The 17,757-nt window shown below is 47.2% G+C and overlaps 1 protein-coding gene across 2 annotated transcripts in view; it reads left to right on the top strand.

The window, feature by feature from the left end:
* Positions 1 to 17,757, top strand: part of INSR (insulin receptor) — a 57,838-nt gene continuing 40,081 nt past the window's right edge. Inside the window, exons 1-3 of one of the 2 annotated variants that reach the window (XM_074163877.1) lie at positions 1 to 176; positions 208 to 422; positions 9,073 to 9,624. In XM_074163877.1, the coding sequence (XP_074019978.1) occupies positions 347 to 422; positions 9,073 to 9,624 (628 nt within the window). In that variant the 5' untranslated portion in view covers positions 1 to 176; positions 208 to 346. Of the gene's footprint in view, positions 177 to 207; positions 423 to 9,072; positions 9,625 to 17,757 lie in introns of those variants that run through there. The other variant, XM_074163876.1, reaches the window with a different exon arrangement.

Below are 17,757 nucleotides of genomic sequence, written 5' to 3' on the forward strand. Positions count from 1 at the left end.
CCCGGCCCCGTCCCGTCCCCTGCCCGGCTCCGCGCCGCCTCTTGTCGCCGCCCCGCTCCGCTCCCAGCTGACGGGGGCAGCCCCTTGTTTACCGGCCAGGGAGGCAGCCGCCAGCCCGGCCTGCGCTGCGAGGGGCCGCCGGGGCCGGGGCCGACACCGCGGGGGCCGGACCCCCCGTTTCCTGGGCCGAGCGTTATAAAAGGAGAGGGAGCGCGGCGGCTCTCCGCTTCTCTTACCGACGATGCGGAGCCGGGCCCGGCCCCCGCGCCCGCCCCGCCGCCTCTGATTCGCCCCCGCCGGGACGCGCCGAGTCGGCGGCGGCTCCGGCTCCTCCACCGAGGCGGGCATGGGACCGAGAGCGGCGGCGGCGCTGGCCGTGGCCGTGGTGCTGGCGGCCTGGTGCGGCCGGAGCCGCGGGGAGAGTGAGTCGGGGCCGGGGGCGCGGCCTAAGGCGGGCGGCGGGGCGCAGGTGGCGCGGCGGGGCCCGGGCGGCGGCGGCGGCGGCCCCGGCGGCCTGAGGGGACGAGGCGGACGGCGCGGGGCGGCCCGGCCCCGCCGCGCTTTTACCCTTTGTACCTGCTCGGGGGAAGCGCGGGGGGAGGCGGGCGCCGCCGGCGGGCCAGGCCGCACCGCGGGGCCGGCGGCTGTGGAGGCTCGGCCCGGGGCCTGCGGCGCCGGGGGGAGCGGGGCCCGCCGCCCTCCCCGCGGGGGGAGCGGCTCGGGTCACCTTCATCCTCCCCCACCGGCTTCGGCGGTTTTTCGGCCCCAAAGCGGCAGAGAGGGCGGTGAGGGAGGGCTCGGAGGCGGCCGAGATTGGAGCCGGGACGGTACCGGGAAGGGCGGCAGCTCCCCCCCTCCCCTCCCCGGTTCGCCTGAGGGTTCGCTCCCGCTGCCGGGAAGGGGCTGAGGCGCAGCGCCCGGAGCCCGCTCCCCTCGGCCGGTCCCCGGAGGGGTTTAGCGGGGAGAAGGTTTTGTCCTTAACCGCAGGAATACTTTCAGGTGGCCGTTCAGATCCGCGGGTGTTAAGAGGGGGACGGAGCTCGGAGGCCGGGAGCGGTGTTTGAACGGGGTCTTAAGCAGACAAGATGTTGTGCTGGAGTGTGGCCAGTAGGTCGAGGGAGGTCATTCTCCCCCTCTCCTCCGCACTGGTGAGGCCACAACTGGAATACTGCCTCCAGTTCTGGGCTCCCCAGTTCAAGAGAGACAGGGAACTGCTGGAGAGAGTCCAGCGTAGGGCAACTAAGATGATTAAGGGATTGGAGCATCTCCCTGATGAGGAAAGGCTCAAAGAGCTGGGGCTCTTTAGCCTGGAGAAGAGAAGGCTGAGGGGAGACCTTATCTATGTTCACAAGTACCTAAAGGGTGGGTTGAAGGAGGATGGAGCCGGACTCTTTTCAGTGGTTCCCAGTGACAGGACATGGGGCAACGGGCACAAGCTGGAACATGGGAAGTTCCATTTAAATATGAGGAGAAACTTCTTTCGGGTGAGGGTGCCAGAGCCCTGGAACAGGCTGCCCAGGGAGGTCGTGGAGTCCCCTTCTCTGGAGATTTTCAAGACCTGCCTGGATGCAGTCCTGAGTGATGTGCTCTGGGCAACCCTGCTTTGGCAGGGAGTTGGACTAGATGATCTCTAGAGGTCCCTTCCAACTCTGACAATTCCGTGATTCCGGAGGTGGCAAGCGTGGTAAGCCCACGGCTGGCAGGAGTCTAAGCCTTAGGAGCTGTTTTGATGGGTTACGTTAAGTAAACCTGCTTAGGAAATGCTTCTAGTTAGAGGCTTTAAGTTTGGATGCTGTTTACAGATATTTTTTTTTTTAAATGAAAGTATTTATTTAAAGAGGGCCGACTAGATACATACGTTGTCTCGTAGCCCATCCCGTAGCCTACCTGTTAGCTTTCCCATGGGAAAAGGCGGGAGGAAAGGAATTGGTTCAAGTGCAGATAGTGCAATAATGGGTGTTTTTGAGATGCGTATGGTATTCGGGGAGTAAAGCAGGATGTACCCATGAGACAGACTCATTTCTCCGGCAATCGGAGAAGTTGTGTATTTCAAAAATACCTCAGTTTCTTCCCCGTATGTGGTTTTACATTAGAAGCCTTAAAAGAGCCCGGTGGTAGGGTTTTAACTGGGGCGGGTGATTTCCAGCTGTCGAAGCATGTACAAACCTGCCCGTTACCAATAGAGAAATGGGAAAGGTAGTTGACATGTAGCACTAATAATAAATACGTGGACAACTTTAGCCCGGCAGTTCCTAATTTGAAAACATTATTATTACGACTACGCCGAAGCCTCTTGTTTATTTATTTATTTATTTATTTGAATTCCGTTCTGCTTTTTGGCTTGCAAGTGTGTTGCGAGTGGCCTTCGCTCCATAATATATATAACTCCATAGTGTTTGCTGTGATGCTACCTGGTAGGAAAACGCGCTCTACGATTCACGGATGGAGAAACCGGAGCGATGCAGGGGCTGTCAAAGCAGAGTCTGGGGTGGAATATTTTTTCTCACCTTTCCCGTAGCGCCGATACTTCTCAAAGCGTTTTGCAGACAATTTGGATGAAGATGTCCCTCGTTCAAAAGGTTTCCGGCCGCTTTGGTGCTTGGCTCGTTTTTCTGGGAACTATTAGATCCCGCAGGGCTACAGCGCGGGTGGAAAACAGCGGGGTAAGGCGAGGGCCTGCATCAGCGTGGCTGGGAGGGTAAATGCACGTACAATAGTTGCATAAGCAAACAAGTTGTTCCCCGAGCAACAGGACTGATGAAGTCTGCTTTCTTGGAGATTTGTGTCCTGCGTTCTCTACAGACATGCCCCGTGATAACGCTCTTCTCCAGTGACAATATTCCCCCCCGTCCCTGAGCCCAGCCGTGCGCAGTTTTTCTTGTACCCCATATTTTTTCCTCTTGCCTTCACTTCTTTTAGCCCTTGTCGGGTAAGAGGCTGGGGAAAGCAGCATCGAGGACGTGTGTACGTGGTTCACTGGGCAGACTGGGTGGATGGTTTGAGTTCATCCCTTGGATGGAAAAGCTGGATTTTTCCTCCTCCTCCCATCCCCAGTTTTCAGGAGCCTTTTAGGAATGAGTACTCTCTTCTTCTTTTACATGTGGGGAGATTTAGATTAGATTTTAGGAAGAAATTCTTTGCTGTGAGGGTGGTGAGGCACTGGAACAGGTTGCCCAGAGAAGCTGTGGCTGCCCCATCCCTGGAGGGGTTCAAGACCAGGCTGGAGGGGGCTTGGAGCAACGTGGTCTGGTGGGAGGTGTCCCTGCCCAGGGCAGGGGGTTGGAACTCGATGATCTTTAAGGTCCCTTCCAACCCAAACCATTCTATGATCCTATGTGGCTGAGGTTAGTTGGTGAGTTCAGACGTCAGCGAGAGGAGTAGAAGCAAGAGTTAAGGAAAGGAGACCTGACCTGTGCATAAAACAAAGATACGTATATCTTGTTTTGGGAAGAAAAACACCTTTGTGTGGTTGTTTTTTTTTTTTTTTTTTTTTAATCAGGGTGTAAACATAATGCAACTTCATGTAATAAATCTCACACATGACTCATGCAGGTCATTAGCTGTGGTATTTACCTCTCCTCGTTTTAGGCATCTGCCAGCTGAGCCACCTACTGTGGGCTCCTTTTGTAATTAGTAGAAAACTAATCAATACAGTCAGTGGAGTTTAGAGTACGCGTCCTCCCCTCCTAAACTCTTCACCTGAACTTGGGCACTGCGTGTGTGCTCCGCTGCCTGCTGCTGCTGGTGGCAGTTGGAAATCTCGCTGAGAGCTCTCTGCCTAAATCAGGTGGGACAAATTTCACTTTGTGTTTCTCTAGTAACAGCCTTTTAAAATCATTTGCTTCTTAATTAGTGTTTCTGGCTTATACAGATTTTTTTTTTTTTTTGTGGGCTCGTAAACTAATTAAGAAACTGGTCCCTTGTCCCACCTCGACCCTGTGTTAATTTTTGTTGTTGAGAGACTTGGTCTAGAATGAAATTTTGCTCCCAAGAGTAGAAGGCAGAAAGATCAAGTGCAGTGGGGCAGGGCTGTATCCAAACTGGGCAACAACTGTCCCTGTCGGCTACCCCAGCGTGTCCCCTCGCTGTTTTCAAGAGAGCAGGATGATAACTGTCTCTCCGAATAGTCTGTAACACCCGTGGGCTTTCCGGAGGTCAATTTTGGGGTGAGTGTCTTGCGGAATATAAGTTATGTTGATATTGGCAACGTGTAAAACCTGTTCCCGCTCCCTTTGAAGCAGAAAGGATCTTCAGGGCTGTCGGCACCCACCTCTGGCCGTTACCTGGGCCATCTCCCGTGGTCCTGGGATGCTCTCGCCTCCCTGCCTTAGGCTGTGCATGGGGAGCATCGAGTACCAGTCGTGGGTTTTATTCTGATTTGAATGAGGAGAAAATAATGATAAGAGCAAACCAGGCTTTAGAGGCCGGGTTTGGGGTCGTACGTGCTTTTGGCATTAACGAAAGGGGCTCTGAGAGAGGTTTGTCCTCTGTTCAGCAGAGGGTACCCGCAGGTAACGGGCGTCTGAGATGGGATAGAGGCTTATGGACAGCCTGACTTTTCTCCATTGCTCAGATCTAAATGGCTGAGGTGGAAAACTGAAGTTTAAAAATTAATATTTCACAATTAGATGCTTTAATGCTTATTAAACTCTTGCTACAGCAGGCTGGAAACTGCCTTACAGCCCTTCTGGTAACCTGTCACTTAACAGGGTGTTTTCCTCTCCCAGCAGTTATCCCAAGAAACCCAAAAGTCCTTTTTCCAGTTTCCTAATACCACTTCTAAACATCAAACTTACATAGAATCACAAAGCTTTTGACTTGACCCAAGTTAGTGTATTTTTTTCTTAAATAATGACTTCATTCAAGTAGGCAGCAAACACTATAAAAATGCAGAATTAACTAATAGTTTTCTTGAGTAGTTTGTGATCTTTCTGCGTGGTCCTACAGTATCCTGGTCTTGACTTTTGAAGAGCCGGAGCTCTGGAGCAGTGAATCACGATGGTTTGGTGTCCGCGTCGTTTACTATAAACAAGGCTTAAGTTCCGGCTCTTCCCCTCTTCCACTCGAGCTTGAAAACTCACCTCCGGCATCAGGTCTCCTTCCTTCGGTCGGTCCTTTCGGGTTGTTACCAAACGAGTTTGTTCAAGAGGCTCGGCATCTTGGCATCGCTTGGTTTGTTTGTTTTGTAAAAAAGCAACTTTTTTTTTTTTTTTTCTCGGGGGTCTGATGAAACACGTCGATCGTGATTATTATTATTTTTTTTGCAAAGTCAGTTTGGTAACTGGGGAGGGAGGAGCGTTTCCTCTCTGGCAGCGTAACGCTGTGCTGCGGGACGTGGGGCCCGTTTCTCCTGAAATTTAGGAACTTCTGTTTAAATTTATGTTTAGTAGAGATTTTGCCAGTAGTTTGACCAGGAGTAGCTTTGGGCTTACTACCGGGGAATCAATTTGAGATTTTTATTTTCCTGAAGGCTGATTTAGGTGTTTTTTGAAACCAGGTTGTCCGTCTTAATTAACTGACTGCTCAACTTTGCTCTCCTCCTTCTGGGACCAGACCTGCCCAGCCTTCACACCGAATCCTCGATTCATTCCCCTGTCCCTGCAGAAGAAACGCTATCGAGAGAGGCTGTGGAAAAACACTTATTACTTTGCTTAAAACTGTTCCTTGTTGTCTTGGTAACAATAAATTTATGGGGTGACTTAAGCATGAAGAGAGGATACAAACCGCTGAACAGAATTCATGAAAAGATTGAGAACCCTCTGATAAAAAAGCATGTTTTGTTTTGGATATTCTTAACTCCTTATTATTCTCCTTGATCCTTGAGGTGGTAGAAAAAAAGGAGCTCGGATGCCGTGGTGGTTTTTATCACCTAAAAACTAAACCAAAGTAGAACATGAAGAATATTTCTTAAGTGTAGTTTTGTCTCAATGAGGAAAAATCTGGATAAAGCCTTTTAATCTTTGTAGATTTACAATTATGTTGGCCTTTTATTCAATTGTTTATTTCAGAAACAAACCTTTAATTTGTTTTAAATTCCTCCTAAGTTCCTAGCCCGGGCTAACATCGGTGTTTGACGCTGCCTTCCGTTCCAGGGACCGGAGCAGAATGTCCCAGTGTCGGAACCCCTCGCGCAGAGCAGGCAGCGTGCGGGTTTATTACATCGCTATTGCTCGGCTTTGAAAGCAGCAGCGTTGGAATAACTCGGGAATAACCAGGAATAACCTGGTTTGTCGGGATGCGGGGAATCTCCTGCCCGGTCTCTGCTGGCGGCACGAATTACAAATAACGCGTTCTGGATGAGAGCTGGTGAAAAAAATACAGAAATATTTCAAAAATGCAAACGAAGTGATGGGTTGTGGACGTGCTCTTCCAGCTCCGGTAGATTTGGATGGTGATTTAACACTTGGAAACGCTTTGCTGTGTACTGTCTCTCCGGGAGCAGGGGGAGCTCTGTGGATGAAGGGATTGTCCGGGGGCCAGCTTGTGGCCCATTTCTAGTGACTTACCTAATTATAGTCGAAATGATGAAAGGTTTGGATAATTGCGCTTAGTGCGTATCCGCGTTTTGTGGCCTTGAGCCACAATAAAAGCCTCGAGCTCTTACTCTGGAAAGTAATTCTTAGTCTGTAGAGTCGAGCTGTATTTTTTCACCTTTCCCTGAGGCCGGCTGTATACGTTCCGATTACTCCAGGTGGTGCTTTATGCTGTGATACAGCGCTTGGTCCTGGGTTTCCACCTGAGCTTGCTGTGTTTTGCCTGCGTGCTCAGCAAGCGGTAAATAAGAACGAAGAAATAATTAAATTAGAGCTGAGATGTTGGATTTTGCATTTATCAGGTAGTTATAGCTGCGGTGGCAAGTTGTACATTGAATTTCACTGCTTATTTGTCCTTCTGATGGTTCTCCTTTCATGAAGAAACCCCCAGCCCGCCCCGTCACGCACTTGCTTCCTTGGGAATACCCATTTTAATTATTTGAAATAAATATTTAGAGCACTTGAACCGAATCTGTGGCTCTCCCAGCTCGTTTGGCCCAGGGATGGGATGTGCAGCGAGGCAGCTTTCGGGCTTGCTTCCAGCTTGGCTGCAGTTTCTCACGGGGCAAAGAAGTTGCCGGTAGTTGGTCATCCCATTTCCTTTCTCACTTTTAAAAAGTGCCTCCCTGATCTTTGAGGCACTGTGTGCATTAGGTTTTTTCTTCCAGAAAGCAATTTATGAAACGACTTGGATATAGTGCCAAAAAATCCCGTTGGGCAATAACGTTGCTCCAAATCCTATATTAGTGTTGCCAGATTTTTTTTTTTTTTTTTTTTTTTTTATTGCAGTGGAGCAAATTTTTGAATAATCATTAAGACGTTTGCATGGAATTTATTTTTAACCCACACAGCAGCGGTCTGTGTGGAGCCCTGAGGAGTCAGGCAGTCGTGACTATTAGACATCTCTCTCTGCCTCCATTCTGTAAGGCCTGATTATCGCTGGCTGATTTCTGGAAGCTGTAACGTGGTAATTTTATAGTCGGTGAGTTTTACAGGCAGTGACAAAAACGAGTAAAGATGCTGTTCTTTTAACTCTAAAGGCTCAGCTATAGACGAAAGAGAGAATCCCTCAAGCGGATCCAGTCTCAAAAAACAATCGATAAATAAAATCCACCTGGAGAGGACAGTGAAACGCTTGGTTTGTAGCCCTTTTTTGCAAACAGCGTGTCTTTCCACGGGCTTCTCCCTTGAACATTAAGGTCTGACTGTATATTTCTGTGAAGTTTGGTTTTCACTGAATTTCACTGAATTTCACTGAATTTTTTTAGAGTTGGAAGGGACCGTATAGATCATCTAGTCCAACTCCCCTGCTGAGGCAGGATTGCTTAGAGAATGCTACTCAGGACTGCATCCAGGCAGGTCTTGAAAATCTCCAAAGAAGGGGACTCCACATCCTCCCTGGGCAGCCTGTTCCAGGGCTCTGGCACCCTCACCGGGAAGAAATTCTTTCTCATATTTGAGTGGAACCTCCTGTGTTCCAACTTGTGCCCGTTGCCCCTCGTCCTGTCACTGGGAACCACTGAAAAGAGTCTGGCTCCATCCTCCTTCAACCCACCCTTGAGATACTTATAGGCATTAATTAAACCTTTTAAAAGGTTTATCACAGGGCCTTTTGTTGGGCTGCACAGGGAAGGGGCTCTCAGTTTCCTTCTTGATTTCTTACCTGTGCTTAGAGTTAAAAGAAGTATTTCCCAGTTCAGACTTTTTCCTTTCTGTCTTTTCCTTTTGCTGGTGCCTCGATTCATATTATTCTGTTTTCCTTCTAATTGATGCTTCATGTAATCGTTCACTTTACCAGCTCTTTGGGTTACTGCTTCTACCAAATAAACTGTCCAGATAGTCAAGGCAGGGAGATTTGCAGCCTTGAGAAAATAATAACAAAAAAACCCAAACACCTAATCCAAAAAGAATGCTCAGGGCAAAAATTACTGGTGCAGTAAATTACTCCTGTCAGCAAAGTCTGGGCAGGAGCGTGGGCTGGACTCTTACGTGTCTTTATTTCCAGGATTTTCTGCTCTCTTCCGAAGCGCTACCATTTCCTAGCCATTATCCTTTTCCTATCTTCCCCTCCCTGCAGCCATTCTAAATGATTCCCTCTAATCCTACTGGCATTAATTGCACAATCCCAGACGAGGTAGGTGTGTCGCTGGCAGCGCTCTAAAGAAAACAGCCTCTGTTGCACAGACGTCGCTTACCCCTGCAAACGCCAAATGACGTCCGAGGCCGGGCGTTACAACTGCAGTCGTGACAGAGGGAATATCCAGAAACTCAAGATGGCAGAAAAGAAAAGAAAAAAAAAAAAAAAAAAAAAGATGCAATACTCTTTCAGTCTTCTTTTGTAATCATATACCGGGGAGCGTTCCCCACAGTATATTTCTTAACGCTTGAAGTTAATTGAAAACGAGCTGGCCCTGTGTTTGAGCGTGGCTGTATATCGTGGGGCGGTTGGGCAAAGCTGTATATTTAAAAAAAAAAAAAAAAAAAGGAAAAAAATTACCTTTTCCTAAATAAATAAATAACGTTGTTCTTTGCCTTCCAGTTTGCAGAAGCATGGACATTCGCAACAATCTCACCCGGCTGAACATGCTGGAGAACTGCACTGTGATCGAGGGCCACTTGCAAATATTGCTGATGTTCAAAACCAAGCCGGAAGATTTCCGCGAGCTCAGCTTCCCCAAGCTGACGATGATTACGGACTACTTGCTGCTTTTCCGCGTGTACGGCCTGGAGAGTTTAAAGGGGCTTTTCCCTAACCTCACTGTGATTCGAGGAACCCATCTGTTTTTTAACTACGCCCTGGTCATTTTTGAGATGGTTCACCTGAAGGAGATCGGCCTCTATAACCTGATGAACATTACTCGGGGCGCTGTGCGGATTGAGAAGAACAACGAATTGTGTTACTTGTCCACCATCGACTGGTCGAGGATTTTGGATTCGGTAGAAGATAATTACATCGTGGCCAACAAGGATGACAAAGAAGAGTGTGGAGATGTGTGTCCAGGAACTGTGAAAGGCAAGAGCAACTGTCCCCCTACTGTGATCAATGGCATTTTCATTGAGCGCTGCTGGACCCATGATCGCTGTCAGAGAGGTGAGTCTGCGGCGTGTGGTACGTCAGCTAGGGCGGTTTTTAACCTGTCGCATCTACCAGGGGGCTAATAATACAGATTAATTGCCTCCTTTAAGCACAAGTTCCTAAATGCAAGCCTCAAAATTGAAATTAGGTGAAGAGAGGACCTTTGGGACGGGGCCGTTTTAGCCGTTCTTTCGCCTATGAATAATTCACCTATGTGAATAATGTGTCCAAAAATGTTGTGTTTGGTTTCTCTGGAAAGTTAGGGACTGCCTAGACCTCGTGAGTTTAACGTGCTGTGAGCGTAACTGGTGTCTTGAGTGGTCGTTAGTGGTATTAGTATCTCTGTTGGGGCTTGGGAAGGGGATTAAAAGTCCAGATTGAGTGAGAGGCTGCAGCAGGCAGAAACGGAACGGTGGGGAAAAGTCTTTATGGAATGAGCCCGACTCTAGAAAGGTATAATTACTTTTTTTTTTTTTTAATGAAACCTTCCTGCCGTGAGAAGGTATAAGATACGTGGATGAGTTAGCAACGTTTGCCCAGAGTCAGAAGTTGGAAGCCAAGTCAGACCTGAAGAGAGAAGGAGGAGGATGAGGAAGGACCTGGATGGGGGTTGCCCGTAGCGCAAGTCCTGGGGAGGGGGAAATATCGGGGCTTTGAGCCCTGGGTTTTGCTTTGGGGTAGAAGGTACATTCAGAAAGTGAATTGCTGCTGCAGCCCCCGAGCTCCAGTCCTTCAACTGTATTAAGGCTGCTTTTAATTTCATACAGATTTGTGTTTTCCAAACTTGGAACCTAGCTTAAGTTTAGTTTTAATTATATATTTGCTTTGATTTATGTTAAATCCGACTGACGGGGAGCAAAGTGAATTGAGGTAAAACGGAGACATTCAGAGTTGTCTGTCTTTCTGGAGGCAGTGCGTCCAAACGAAGCAGTGTGTCCTGAGACGAAATTAGGAAACTTGCGGGCTGGGGAGAATTTCTTGCCAAGCTTTAAAGGGCAACTCTGAGTGCTAAGTGCCAAATTTGAGAAGGAATTCCTACCAGTATGCATAAACTAATGAAATTAATGTGGTTTCCCCTCTGCTACTCCTCACCCCAAAATCGTCTAGCTTCCTTTTAAAGAAAGTGGTTATTTTTTGTCGCCAGAATAACAGGGTACGAGCAAGAAGATGCAAGCATGTATGTGTGTTCCTCTTTTAAAATGAAAAATAAGGTTCTAAAGCATTTTAGTCCATAAACTGTTTTGGTATACAGTTATTATCAGCGCTGAAACCTGGTTTCTTGTGCATTCGTGTTTTATGTTTTCTGCTGTTTCATAAGGTTAGAGATCTCACTGAACCTTTTTCGGTGGCTGAACCGTTCATAACGTCCCTCATTCCTGTGAATTTTCTGGGGCTGTGCTACAGCAGACTGGAATGTATGGTTTCGCTCCTTTGTATGGCTGCCTGTTTCCATGAAACGTTGTGTTTTTACCATTGGGGCAGAAATCTCTGCTCCTGAGCCTCTTGTACAAGTTCAGCTGAGTTTCTGAGAGGACACCAGTAGGGTCTCACACGCTCTCTGAGCTTAGTTACCCAAGGAAGCCAAGCTGGGGAGTCTATTTGCCTTGAATTTGAAGTTGAAATTTGAATTTGAAAATGGCCTCAAGAGTAATTATATTCAGATATATAATCCCATCTCCCATCTGGTTTTCGGAGTTCCTCGTGGAGGATTCAGAGGAGCGAGGCTCCTCCATGTTTTGGCCGTAACTGGTGTGTGTTTTCAAAACGGCTTCACCAGCCACGCTTATCTTTGGTTTGAACGCTAAGGTTTGTACTTTTATTTATTGGTAGCTGGTGCTCTGAACGAGCTGGTTTATCTGTGTTATATTGTGCCTTGTGACACCTGCCTGAATGCTTCTAAAGTTATATATATATATATTTATATATAAAAATATATAAACTATATATATAAAAAAAGTTTTAACAGCTTGAGTAGGCAAGCCAGGCACAAATATAGGTTGGGTGGGGAATGGCTGGAGAGCAGCCCTGAGGAGAAGGACTTGGGGGTGTTGGTGGATGAGAAGCTCAACCTGAGCTGGCCATGTGCACTGGCAGCCCAGAAAGCCAACCACATCCTGGGCTGCACCAAGAGAAGTGTGGCCAGCAGGTCACGGGAGGTGACTCTACCCCTCTACTCCGCTCTGGTGAGACCCCACCTGGAATACTGTGTCCAGCTCTGGAGTCCTCAACACAGGAAGGACAGGGACTTGTTGAAACGGGTCCAGCGGAGGGCCACGAAGATGATCAGAGGGATGGAGCACCTCCCCTGTGAAGACAGGCTGAGAGAGCTGGGGTCGTTCAGCCTGGAGAAGAGAAGGCTCCGGGGAGACCTCATAGCAGCCTTCCAATATCTGAAGGGAGCCTACAGGAGAGCCGGAGAGGGACTCTTTGTCAGGAAGTGTAGTGACAGTACAAGGGGTAATGGTTTTAAATTGGAAGAGAGGAGATTTAGATTGGATATTAGGAGGAAGTTCTTTGCTGTGAGGGTGGTGAAGCACTGGAACAGGTTGCCCAGGGAAGTTGTGGATGCCCCATCCCTGGAAGTGTTTAAGGCCAGGCTGGATGGGGCTTTGGGCAACCTGCTCTAGTGGAGGTGTCCCTGCCCATGGCAGGGGGTTGGAACTCAGTGATCTTTAAGGTCCCTTCCAACTCTAACCATTCTATGATTCTAGTCTTTTAGACTTTTTTTGAGTTGCCTTCAGACTTTCAGCACACATGGAGGCTAGGAGCTGCAGTAGAGATGAAATGACGTTTATTCAGTGAACCTGGTGGTGGAATCGCTGTGCTCTCTGTTCTCGCCCCAGCCGGAACGTATCCTCAGCGTGTGTAACCGTTTTGTCAAGATTATTAAGAGCTTGGGTGAGTTGTACGTTGGCTTCCCGTGGCCCGAAGAGCCTTGTAACAGCTCCCAGCACCAAGGGTATTAATGCCAATGCCATGAAACCTTTCCCTCTGCATTTTTGCAGCTTATCTGGGAATCTCCAGCAGCAAACGCTGCGCTGAGCTCTCCCAGCTCTCTGCTTGTGTGTTCCCCTCTTTTATTTTTGCTCTTTTTCATTCTAGCCTTGACTAAAAGACCTGTAGCAATTTCCATATGACTTTCTCAGGGGAAGTTTGGGTTTGGGTGGTGTTTGTTTGAAGGCAGGTTATTTGTATCCCCAGTTTGTTTTATAAAACTCGGTGTAGAATCTCCTGTTTGCTTTTTTTTAACTTTTGCATCCCTGGTTGGGAAGTTGTTGCTGGGACTGCTGGTCAGGATGTTTTGTTTGCTGTTTTGTCTACCGGAAAAAAGCCCTTAAAGAATATGTAAATATTGATTGTTTTGATGTTGCAGAGTGTGTGTCAATTGACAGAGACAAGTCCCAAGTGCCAGGTTTTTCCAGCCTGCTCAGCCTGGAGTCTTGCTGGAGAGAATCAGGAGACGGGCAAGAAGTTTGAGAGAGCACGAGGCTGAGAAATGTCGCAGAAAGGTCCTTGTGAGTGGGCAGGAGTTGGGTTGGAGTAGGGTCCTGATGTCCCCATCACATCCACACCAGTCCCTGACCGTCCCCTGCCTTCTCTCCATGTCACCTCGTCCATGTCATCCCTGCCACATCGCGTGCTGATCTTTGATAGTTCTTCATTCTAATCAGCACAGATTATCCCAGTTCACTCCAAAACTAACTTTCAGTTATAGCATATAATTATCTCTGAGGCATACATCCAAGGCTCTGAATCATCCTCGCAGCTATAACTCCAGCCCAGAAATTTTTTTCAGTTGGTGATAACATGTTCGAGACAACAAAGTGAAGGATCTTCTTACAGACGTTGGAGCTAAGGTTGGGGATGAAAGCGGTTGGGGAGGAACTGAAATGATTTGTGGGCAGCTGCGTGCTTTGAAAAAAAATACCAGTTGCAATATTGAGGAATCTGTGTCTGAGTGCAGAGATGCGGAGGTGGAGAGCCCAGAGACTGAGATCGGTCAGGATGCGTTTCCTCAAAGTTCCCTTTCTTTTTTCTAAATTACTCGCGGTGGTGTGAAAAGCAAGTTGGTTCAATTAAGGCCAACTCATGTTATATTTTGGGTAGGAAGGGAGGGAAACATGTAGTCTGTTTGGAATTTGGGTCTAGCCTTATGCTGTTTATGGCAGGCAAATGCTGTTCCTGTTCTGGAGGTTTTGTACCTTTTCAGCCCACATTTTTCTAAGGCTTTCTTTTTTTTTTTAACGCACATACTTACTTTTACTGCCGTAAAACCGTAGTTCTTAGTTCGGTGCAGTGTGTTCATGCAGAGAACGTCTTTGCTGAAGAATGCAGACAACAAAAATGCTGGAAATGCCACGTCCTAGACCTCAGTCTAGATCTGCCAAACATGATTTTCATATTTTGCATTTTTTTTTTTTCCCACATGTTTTTTTATGTAATAGAAACGCTATATGTCTGTCACTCCACTCGCGGAAGGAACAATTCCCTCTGAAATAGGATTTCCTGCCAATTCTCTTTGCAGCGAGTCCCCTCTGTCCGTCCGTAATTCGAAGCAGCCTGATGTTTCTGACAGTCTAATTATAAAGGCGAGTTCAGCCTTTGACTCGCATGTTGGGTCGTTTGGAGGTGGAGTGAGGTAATGGGAAGGAAAAGTGGAATGGCCAAATAAAAATGAAGAGGGAAATGATCTGCAGCGTCAGACAGTCCCTTGGTGAATATTGGAGGGCCGCATTTCTGGAATATAAGGATGAATATCTGAAATACGGGCTTCGTTCCTTAGAGGATGTGATGAAATTCAAGTTCTCCTGTTCATCCTGAATGAAACCTTTGTAGGAGGCTGTTATGTCTTGATCTTGGGACTTCACACGAGCAGGAAATTCGAGTTATTACGACTGTGGGCCGTTTCAGGTTTGTAGGTAGACTCTTTCTTCAAACCGTGGTCTCGCTTTATGCGACAAAACCAAAAGTTGTGTCTCTCCATTAGTGCAATCTAGAATTTGTTGTGAAATATTAACGTCTTGAAAAGAAAGAGGAAGGTATAGGAAAGGATTTGGGCCAGTTGAAGAAGATGGTGGAACAGAGCTGGTAGAAAGGACAGCAGACTGGAGTAATTGCCACGCAAAGGAAGAAAGGTACCACATAAAATACCACATAAAAATAATAATGTTTGTCCAGGTTTTTTTTATGATGTTGGGGAAGCAGGTCTGATAGAGGGGTACAGCAGAATCTCTCTGTAATTTTCCTGTGACTTACCCAGGGAAAATTCAGGGACAGGTAAGGGACTGAAGAGTAGCTTTAGGAGCTCGCTTTGTTTCCTAGGACAAGCAGCACAACAAAACACACGGAAAAACATTGCTCAGCCTGAAATGTTTTTCAACTGCTGCAAAAAAGCAGCGAGAGCTTTTAAAGAGGCCGGTGCCAGAAGAAATCCTGCAACTACGAACATCTTCAAGGCAGGTTTGAATAACAAAGTTCAGAGGTGTGTGTGGGAAACGTTTTGTGATGTTTACTTAGGTAGAAATATTACTTAGCAACAGCTTCCTGTAATTTTTATGTGCTGGGAATTTCTGTAACCATAAGCTCAGTTTTATTATCTTTGTATGGGAAAGGGGTCTCGAAGCACTGAGCAGACTTCGCCAACCTCAAGGGCAAGATATTTTTAAAGCTTCAAAGACAAAAGAAATTTTTCCAGTTGCTACCACATCAAGTGGAAGTGCTCCTTTTATTTGGAGATCTGATAAGAAATGCCTTTAATTTTTATTTATTTATTTTTTTTCCCCCCCGAGCTCTGACAAATGCCAGATGGAAGTTGACACCCGATAATCTCACTGGGGCGTCTGTTCTGAACCTTGCCAAGCGACAGCTTTATTGAGTGCGTGTAGTGCTTGTGGTTGGGGCTATTGTGATGCTCGCGAAGGGCTTAGACATCCTAAACTAATTCACTTTAGCTAATTAAGAGTAGTTAAAGATTTATGGCGCTCGGTGGTGTGATACAGCCCAGAATTGGGGGGAAAAGGGTGGAAACGATCAGTCTATATAAATGGCTACTTAATAATAGGCTACTTACTTTAAAACCACCAAACAAAACTTGGGGCTGTGAAGAAGCATCTCTTTAGGCTTCTTTCCACCAGCTTGGGGTGACTCAATACTTTCAATACAACTTCAGCTTTTCTCAGAAATCCCTGTGTGTGCAGCTCCCGGGTTCTCACCACGTTGGGGTTCCTTTGGCTTCTCCACTGCTGCACCTTTACTGAAACACGGGAGGGATGAAGATTTTCTTCCCCGCTCCCCAGTCCCCAACCGGCACTTTAGATGGAAGCCACTGTCTGATCCGTCCCATCGTTAGAGCGTTTGAACAAGAACTAATTCCTACCTCATCCAGCAGTTAATAAGCAGTAAATATAGAAAATTCTCCCCAAAGTGAAGATATCTTGACTTCTGAACAGAGGTCTTGTCAGGGCAAAGCTTTTTGATGAGTTAAAAAGGAGAATGAGGTATTTTGCTGCTGATAGGGTAAAACTGGGGAAGTTTTCATCTTGTTTGGTCCCAGTTGTTCAGTTTAGTTCATTCATCCTTAGCCCCTTCCCCAAAATACTTGTTATTTAAGTCAGTGTCTGGGCTGTTGAGACCAGGAGGAGTTTAACATTTCACATGCAGTGTTTCAGCGCTAACGTTACTGCAAGATGTTTTGAGGTCTCTGTTTGATCTTCAGTGGTGACGTCGACGGCTTGTGACTTCCAAGGGTGCCGTGCCAGGGGTACTTCACGTAGAATATGTATTTTTCCCACTTAAAGAACAGTTCCAGGTTAACTTGTTTGCTTAAACAAGGGAACCTGCACTACTCCTCGTCAGACAAAATACGGATAACTGACTTACACTTGGCAGACACGTTTTGTTGGAAAGCCCTGTTGTCTGGGCATGGATGTGGAAGCAGGAAGTCACAGAATGTAAAAAAAAATAAAGTTGATATATCCTGTGTGTTTTCCTTCCTTCAAGAGGGACAGGGAACTGCTGGAGAGGGTACAGCAAAGGGCTACAAAGACGATGAGGGGCCTGGAGCATCTCTCTTATGAGGAAAGGCTGAGGGACTTGGGTCTGGAGAAGGGAAGACTGAGGGGGGATCTGATCAACACCTATAAATACTTAAAGGGGGGGGATGTCAGGAGGATGGGGCCAGTCTTTTTTCACTGGTGCCCAGTGACAGGACAAGAGGGAATGGGCACAAACCGGAACATGAGAAGTTCCATCTCAACATGAGGAGGAACCTCTTTCCTGTGACGGTGGCAGAGCCCTGGAAGAGGCTGCCCAGAGAGGTGGTGGAGTCTCCTTCTCTGGGGACATTCAAACCCACCTGGACACGTTCGTGTGGGACCTGCTCTGGGTGGACCTGCTGTGGCAGGGGGTTGGAGGAGATGATCTCCAGAGGTCCCTTCCAACCCCATAGCATTCTGTGATTCCCCCCTCCCCCTTAACAAAGGCAGAACAATGATTCTGTATTTTAAATCTTGAAGATTTTAATTAATTATGAAAGTATTCTAAACCAAATGCAGTTCTGATGCTCCTCAGATTTAGGCAGACAGAGGGAAATCAATTGAAGGTGTGCAGGATGGTACAGCGTTCCTTCATTCTGTGATGAAGGAGCTGGAAAAATCCTTCTTGTAAAAGGCTTTGAAAGGACGGTGAGCTGTCGAGTCCCTACAAAGCAGTGTATTCAGGGCTTGTAAGACCAACCGAAGTCTGTCGCTTGGCAAAGCTCTCTGAAACATCTTTCTCTATCAGGAGTTGTGTTTGACAGGGGTTGCTTCTGTAAATAAATTTTGTGTTTAAAAAAAAAAAACAACAACAACTCAGCACACATACACCAAAACACAAAAAAGGTCAAAAAAAACCCCAGGTGTGCCCAGTGCATTTTATTTTTTTTTTCTAGCTGAAAGGTTGGGGATTTCAGGACCTTTTTGATTAATTGCGGAGCTGGTGAATAACCAACTGTCTCCTGGAGGAAGCGCCACTCGCCCTTCTCTCGGTTTGCAACAATGGATGCTTAAAAGTTTAATGATCACGCTTCCCAATTATATCCTATAATTGTCTGCCAGTTCCTATTGGAGCGACGTGAATGAACTTGCTGGGATGTTTATGCCTCTTAAT

This window comes from Numenius arquata, chromosome 25, assembly GCF_964106895.1.
Source record: "Numenius arquata chromosome 25, bNumArq3.hap1.1, whole genome shotgun sequence".
Classification (NCBI taxonomy): Eukaryota; Metazoa; Chordata; class Aves; order Charadriiformes; family Scolopacidae; genus Numenius; species Numenius arquata.